The sequence below is a fragment of the Elephas maximus genome, chromosome 16 (genome assembly GCF_024166365.1).
Source record: "Elephas maximus indicus isolate mEleMax1 chromosome 16, mEleMax1 primary haplotype, whole genome shotgun sequence".
Taxonomy (NCBI): Eukaryota; Metazoa; Chordata; class Mammalia; order Proboscidea; family Elephantidae; genus Elephas; species Elephas maximus.
This window is the reverse complement of record NC_064834.1, coordinates 52,134,425-52,142,509: the sequence shown is the minus strand read 5'-3', so window position 1 is coordinate 52,142,509 and position 8,085 is coordinate 52,134,425. Positions and strand designations below refer to the sequence as shown.

General features: G+C 48.1%; 1 protein-coding gene across 1 annotated transcript; it reads right to left on the bottom strand.

Moving 5' to 3' along the window:
• Positions 1-3,801: 3,801 nt before the first annotated feature.
• Positions 3,802-7,479, bottom strand: WNT8B (Wnt family member 8B). Its single transcript, XM_049855037.1, has 5 exons — positions 7,450-7,479; positions 6,555-6,693; positions 5,501-5,626; positions 4,518-4,660; positions 3,802-4,347 (listed from the first exon to the last, which is right to left on the bottom strand). The coding sequence occupies exons 1-5, from the start codon at positions 7,462-7,464 to the stop codon at positions 3,802-3,804; spliced, it is 969 nt and encodes a 322-aa protein (XP_049710994.1). The 5' UTR covers positions 7,465-7,479.
• Positions 7,480-8,085: the final 606 nt, after the last annotated feature.

Below are 8,085 nucleotides of genomic sequence, written 5' to 3'. Positions count from 1 at the left end.
TAGGGAGTCAAGAGAGATGAAGAAAGGAGGTGTCCAGTCCAAGTGAATTAAGCCACAAGTCTCTCTTCCTGCAGCATTTGCGGCCACTCTGCTGTATATAAATATGTGCGTGTGTGTGTGTGTGTGTGTGTGTGTGTGTGTGTCCATGCCTGGCATTCAGCTCCAGGGTTTTCCCCATACCACTTCAGGACTGAGCTCAGCTGCACAAAGGGGCTGGGTGTGAAGCCAGGGGTACTAGCCCTAATCCTGTTGTAGATCCCATCATGTCTGCAGGCTAGATGTGTATGTTTGGGAGGGAGGGATTGTTAGGCAGTATTTGTTTGTAAAGCCACTTGCTCTTCAGATAATACTTGCACTAACTTCTATTGAAGAAGCAGTGTGAGCCCCAGCAAAGTCCTTTCCCAAAGTGTCTTTGAAGCCAAGAACCCATTGAAGGGAAGAAAGGCCGGGAGAGGGGATTAGTTTGTTCAGCAGCTGTGAATTTCAGTGGGAGGTTGATGAACTCCGAAGTCTTTGTTTAAATTAAAGGGGGGGAGAAAAAAGCCGCTGTTGGAGCGAGAGCCCCACTTGGGGCCCTGAACTAACACAAGGAGAAGTCTGAGCTGCAGGGAGCTGTGTACTGACTGCGGAGACTTTTCCCAAACACTTTCGGAAAAGGTGTTGTGAGAAGACAAGGGGGCGGAGTGAGGGATTAGCATGTGAAATGAAGTTTTCATTGACTCCAGTGGGGGTAGAAGGTTATTTTAATGGCATTTTGTTCCCTTATTTTCGCTTCTTGAGCTCTTTAGAGATATTGTTTTGCTAAGGCAGGCTTTCTTCCCCTTCTTTCCAGTCTGAGGATTGCCTCTATGGGAGCCAACATAAATATTTCTCCTCCAGGAATGCGGGTTAATTAAAAGGAAATGAATGAGTGGAAGCATCCAATCCAGACCCACAATAGGCGAGTGCCCTGGCCTGCCCTCCCCTCCCACCACCACCAGCACCACCAGCGCTGAGGACGACCCTGTCTCTGTCTTTGCCCTAACCTGCTGCTAAGGCCAGTTGAGGCTGGGATTCTTTTCAAGAAAAGAAAGCCCTGCCTGTGTGTAAGCTCACAGGCCAGGGACAGGAAGGAGACAGTGTTTTGCCCACCCCAACCAGTGTCCTTGTCACTTCTTAGGACCTCCCTCTGCCTCTGTCCTTAAGTTGAGACAGATGGGCTCCTGAAAAGCATACAAGAGGAGGGAAGGGGCCTGGGTTCCAGTACTCACCCCACAGTAACATACTAGTTGATGGAACAAGTGAGTTATCTTTCTTAGCATCAGTTTTAATCTGTGAAACTAAAGGTTTGACCTAGCTGTCCTCCCAGACAACAGTTCTGGAGTTGTCCGCGTTTGTAAAGGGGAACGCTGAGCCCCAGCGACTGAGTATAGACCACAGCCTAGTCTTCGTGAACACAGGGACTGTGCCTGCGTGTTGTTCACCACTCTATTTCCACTCTGGTATTTGTTGAATGAACACATGAATAAATAGATAATGCAAGAGGGGAAAAAATACAATACAGATCTAAGGTAGCTGAGTAATGTTTTCTTTATAGAACGCAAATGAATCTGGCATCAATCGTATCTATTTTGGGATGCAAAACAATAACCTATTAAAGAACTTTCTGGCAACGTGACATCTTTAGAATCCTGGCCTGCAGTTATCAAAATGAAGCACAATAGTTCCCATACTTTTATGCTGAGAGGTCTTCTGGAGAACGCAGCTTTACTTTACAACACTGGGCTTTTATATTTTCTAGCTGCCTTGCCAGACTTTCTTCCTGTACACTATCAAGTAATTCTGTCAAGTGGGACAGCTAGGTTAGTACATACTGCTGCTTGATTAGATGAGAAGGGCGAGTTGGGGAATTCAGGAGGCCCGGATAAAAGCTGAGGGAAGGAGCAAAGGAGCTTTTGCTGATAGAGCTGGCAATGAAGCATTAGGAGACCTTGAAGGGAAGTGTGTCCCTTGTAAGGAAGTATGGGGAACCTCTCTCCTCAGTAAGTGTTCGTAGGATCAGAAGATAGGAAGGGGTGGGACCAGAGGTTTGGAGTCTGACCTGGCTGTTGTCTAAGTTTGGGATATGGGAGCCCCTCCACTCTTACAAGCTGGCCCTTAGAGCCTCAGCCCTTGGTTCCAACTTGGAGCCACTCCTTCTCTGCACCTGCCCCTACTCTGGATAAAGTGAGGTGGGACTATCTGCATCTGACCAGTTCTACTCCAGAAGAGCTGCCTGGTCTCCAGACCCAGGACTGACATAGAGGAAGGGAGCTGGCTGGCAAGCTCCTTGGGCTGTGGAGGATCTGTCAGAGATTGGCTCTTCCTTCCCCAGAGTCCTATTTCATAAATCTCTGCTGTACTGCTTTTCTCTAAGAATAGAATCAGAAGACTCAAGCACCACAAGCAGCAAGCTCTTGGGTACTGAGTACATGTGTTAGTGGAAGATTTACTAATTGTTGGTGGCAGATTCAGCCTCACGAAAGTCAGGGTAACTACTTAGAGCATCAGAGAAGTAAGGCTGTATGGAGGGTGTTATCCTTGTAAGGTGGAAGGGAGGAGAGGGCTAAAGGCCCAGACCCCAGTATCCCAGTACCTGGGAAAGCAGGTACACATCACAGTGACTGCAGTAAATTAAAGTTCAAGGTGCTGAACTTCCTTTTAGCAACAGTTTCATTGCAGAAAGTTTACGTCTTGGAGGAAGGTATCCAGTGCCCTGACTCCTATCTGTTTGAGAATGAGGTTAGTAAAAAGGAAGGGTCCCAGTTTTGCCTGCCTTATGACCCTCTTTTGAAGTGCAGACCAGGGTCTGAATGGGAAATTGGCTTTATTTAGCTCAGCCATGGCTCAGAGGAACAAGGAACCTTTAGGGGAGAAGTAAATTTGGTTGCTAATGTCTAGGAACTCCATAAAAGCCGATTGCCAGTCACTTTTTGCTCTTTAAAGTTACCATCTCCCTAATGGTAACTTTAAAGAGCAAAAAATGACTGGCAATAAGCTTTTAATGGAGTTCCTAGCACATTTTGGGTACGTGTCTGGGGTACCTTGGGTGCTTGTCTGGGAAGATCTTTCCTCCCACTGGTAAAGTCCATTGAAGAGTGGTCAGAGAGGGTATTACAAGAATGAGTGGCACCTTAGGTTTCAGCAGGTCAGCACTCTAGGGTTCCCACTTCCTCCATTTTCAACCCCTGCTGCTAGGATCCAACCCCCGAAGACATGCTTTTTGCTGGGTCAGTAGGCTCTTCAGGGAAAAAAGGAGAAGGGGAGAGAGAGCATTCAAAATTCCTGGAGAGTCTGCCAACTGCAGGAAATCAGACGCTCAAGAGGGGCTCTGCAGAAGGAAGTTGCAGCTATGGCAGAGACCCCACAATGGAAAAGGAGGTGGGTGTTCAGTTAGAAAATGGGCAAAAGAGAAAAGCTGTACTTGGTCCCTGCATATCTATGAAGGCTCTTCCAATTCTAAGGCTTGACAGGCCAGTTTAGGTGTTAAGGCAGCTAGGAAGGGGGGAAGGAACGCCTATCTCATCTAGTCCAAGGAAGATTAATAGCTCAAAATCTTAGGAGACTGCCCAGACTTAATGTGGGCTTGGGAACAGAACTGCAAGAGGGTGCAGAGGATAACAGGTTGGAAAGTGGTAAACTCCTGAGAGATGGCAAAGCAGAGCCTCTCCCTCTAAGGCTCCCTGGGCTTGGGAGTGCTGGTCCCCATTCCCTAGATTCCTCTAATACTGGAATCCCTAAAAGAAGCCAAGGACAAATGGGGAAAGAAAGGAGAGGAGACCCTTAGGATTTTCTCCCGGGCTTGTGCGCAGTGCCCCCCCGCGGCCGGTCCGCGCGGCTACAAAAGTACTTGGTGACCCGCCGACGGCATTGCTCGCAGCGTACAGCGCAGCACCAGTGGAACTTGCAATTGCAGCTGGACACGGTCTCCGCGCGGCGCTCCTCCACCGCCAACCCGCAGTCCCCGCAGAGGCGGCGGCAGCTGCGGCGCTCCCACCGGCCCAGGGCCCTCCCGCGCCGCAGGCACTCTCGGCCTTCCGTGCCCAGCAGCCCTAGCGTTTTGTTCTCCAGGCAGTAGTCCGGAGAGTCCTCCAGGTGCACCAGCTCCCGGGTGGAGATGGAGCGGAAGGTGTCGGCAATGGCGCCGCGGCCGGCCGCGCTGTTGCCAGCACCCTGCAGCAGGTCCACCTTGAGTGCTGCGTGGTACTTCTCTTTCAGGTGCGCGCCCACCTCGCGGAACTCAGGCAGCTGCAGCCAGCAGGTCTGCGTGGTGCAGCTGCCGGACACGCCGTGGCACTTACACGTGCGTTTCATGGTGCCCTTCACTGCCTGGGGAAAGAGAGGAGCGAACAGGCCGCTGTCACTGAGCAGCTGCAAGACGTCTAGCTAGTCCACGTGGCCAGCCCGCTTGGCACCTTGTTTTCCCAGTCTGTTAAGTGAATTGGACAGTTGTTAGTGAATGGAGCGTGCTGCCTAATCCCAGGGGCTGCGGGGCTCACCTTGCGGCCGGCTTCATTGTTGTGCAGGTTCATAGCTGCCCGGGCATCCTGTCCTGTCTCCAGGGCATCGACGAATTGCTTGGAAATTGCCTCTCCGAATCCTACGTTGTCACTACAACCTCCCCACAGCCAGCCTTGCCCCCCTGGAAAAGTGCAGGGGAGCAAAGGTCACTGGGCAGGCGGGTGTGGAGCCTCCTGGGCTGCTGTTTCTAATTGGGCTTCGGAGATCTGGGATGGGGTGGATTAAGGTCGGGTGAGTGTCTTGTATCTCCATTAGTTTGAGCCCAGAAGATCTTTTTCTTTTTTCTTGTTACCACCTTAATGCTTCCCCTCCCAGTCTCAGCCAACACCCTGCTCATAGCTCCATGATGTAAGCAGTTGCTGAGTGCGTTCAATGACTGTGTGCACCCCTGGTTACAGTGTATCCAGCCGTTGGGCAAAGTGTGCACCTGCCCGGTGGCGAGTGAGGCCATTGGGCAGGGTGGGCACATGCCCAGCCGGCAGTTGAGGTCCGGAAGGGACATATGGCTCAGAAAAGGTGAGTGGAGCGCTAGTATTGAGGGGTAGAGAAGGTTGCAGTTGAAATAATAAGGAACAACCAAGTTGGAAGCTGAACCAGAAGGGCACAGAAGATCAGAGGCGGCAGTGGAGGTAGAGAGTGGAAAGGAGACAAGGATAAGCAACATAGAAGGAAATCCTCCCTATGTTTGAGAGATGCAGAGAGGATTAAGTCAGCAGGGAGTGTTGTTCCTTTACTATTTTGTTAAATTAAGGAGACCACTCAGTGAGAGAATGAGGTTCCCTAAGCTATGTTTGGGCTGCTTTTCATTGTAGGGTTTGAGTTCAAACTGGTTCACCTATCTTCATGATTTTCCTGAGATTTAGAAGAATACAGCTGTGCAGACTTTTATTCTTCACCCCACCAAGTTCTTCATTCTCTAAGGAAACTGGCCTGCCCTACCCACCCCAATATCACTACTCACCGAGTTGTCCATTTCTGGAGTCATCACAGCCACAGTTGTCAAAATCCCCAAGGCTGCAGTTTCTAGTCAGGGTGTACATGACCCCAGCAGAACTGATGGCATGTACAAATGCTGTCTCCCGATTAGCTGGCAGGAACCAAAAATTAGGGGCATTAGAGGGAGGGGTTGCAGCCCAAGGAAATGCCAGTCACGTTACCTTCCTCTAATACCATCATTATCCCCTCCTTTCTCAGCTCCAACCTATTTCCCCATTTTTATAACATACCTTACCTTCTTCCAAAGGGTCGCTATGAGTTGTAATTGACTCGATGGCAATGGGTTTTTTTCTTGGTTTACCTTCTTCCAGGATTTCTTCCAGTCCTGGCCCCAGCCCTACTCTTTTCTCCTCCCATCCTTTCAAGTCATACATTTTATGACTAGGTGGCTAGATTTTTGTTGACATACATGATTTTAAAAGATTTAGGTGGGAAAGAACCTAAAGAAGTAGGGAAGGAGATGAACCTGAGGGTCAGGCTGTAAGGAGCCTATTCCCACTTCCTCCTGGAACATTGGCATCTAAAAGGCATGCTTAGTCCTGAAAAGAACCCCTGCGAGGCAGCCATTTCATTTACTGCCTTGGCCACTCCTTATCTTCTTCATGGGAATCTGGTCTCCAAGTTAGCTCCCATTTACCTAGCACCTCTATGCTGAGTCTGCTAAAGATTGGGGAAAGGGGCTAAGAGCACAAGGAAAATCACCCTCACCTACCTCCTGATGTTATGCACCTTTTTGAGGAAACCTTTTAGCCAACTGGGAGGCCAAGGGTGGTATAGGATTAGGGGTGAGGCAAGGTCCATTCGTTGAGCAGGGAAAGTATTGGGGAGCAAAGAAAAAAATTTAGACAGGAAAGAGGAGCTAGAGAAGGAGAAAGGAAGATATCAAAGAGAGAGTTGACCTGAGAGTAGAGACTAGGTGAGGAATAAGGGTATAGAGGAAGCATGGGGCCATCCCTGGAGAGTGGGGCTCTAACCTGTGGCCAGGGGGTCCGGGGAGCTGTGGCCGAGGCTTTCCTTACCACTGCGAAGCCCACCATGGCTGGACAGCTGCAGGGCTCTCTCGGGGCAGTTCCAGCGGTCCCAGGCAAACTGGTATTTGCATTCTTCAATACCACTCTGGGCACCAGCTGCCACACTGCTGGAGTAGATCAAGTAAGCCTGCAGCAACAGAGGGTCAGAATTCAGACTCAAAGCAGCTGAACTTGGGAGGCATTTGCTCTAAAGTGGCCAAACACCTCTCTTCCTGTCCACTCTCCCAAAATAATGACAGAGTAAGTGTTTTGAATATGCTGTCTCATTTAACACCACAAACAACCCTGTGAACTAGGTACTGTTTTATAATCAGTCTCAGGAAGGTGAGTAATTTGTCCAAGGTCCCACAGCTAGCAAATGGCATAAACTGAGAATGAAACTCACATTTATCAGATTCTAGAGCCCATGTACTTATTCACTGCACTATACCACCTCTCCAGAATGAACCCAAATCACATAATTCATGGAATTTCAGCTGTTCTCATTCCACTACTATCTTAGAAAATAACATTTTGGAACTAGAAAGGACCTTAGAGATCATGCAGGACAATTCCAGCATTTTAAAGATGGGAAACTACTACATCCCACCACTGTAATGAGAAGGATATATGGTTTTGCAGCCTGACACGACCATGAAAGGCTGTTGACTTTTCTGGCTCTGGAAATTCCAGCCAAAAATTCAGACTCAGTACTCTTTAGTTGACCGTACTTTGCTATGTGCTTTAGAGTGTTTCCCTAACCCTCTCTGGGCCACAGTTATTCGATCTGTGATATACACAGCATGATAAAGGAGGGACATAATGAAAAGAAATGTGTAGTCTTTAGCCAACAAGCTAAAATAAGTGAAATCCAAAGGAATCAAAGGATTTTTTTTTTCCTTACCTTTGGACCAGTCATCAGAAAATTGTTCACTGACCTAGAAGAGAGACAAACCAAGAGTATATAAATGAGGAGAGGCCAACTCACTTCTGCTTGCAACAGTTGTAGGGATTACTTAAGCAAATTTAACTGAGGTAGAAAGGAAAAATGGTTTCGTCGAGGAAAATTATGCATAACTAGTCTACTAAAGATAATTTATTTAGTAAAAAAGAATATGTGAAAAAAAGGAGCTAGTGGTATGATTTCTTTGGAGCTTTAAACTCAGTTAAAATTTCAAATACAATACAAATTGGGAAGAACATTTGATCATTATTTTCTGATCAGTGGGAAGAGAGCTAGCATTAACTCACTACTGTGTACCAGACACTCTACTCTCAGTGTTTCATGTGTTGCTCTTGTTAAATCTTTACAGTCTAGGGCATTATTATCTTTATTTTGCAAATAGGAAATCTGAGACCCCCCAAAATTATGTTGACCAAGTTTATCCAGCTGATAAGTGGTTGAAGGGGGACTTGAATTGAAGTTGGTCTGACTTGAGAGACCTCTGAGGTAGACAGTTCACTAGTCAAGGAGAGGTGTTGTTGTTAGTTTCCAGAGAGCCGGTTCCAACTCATGGCAACCCCAGGAGTACAAAGCAGA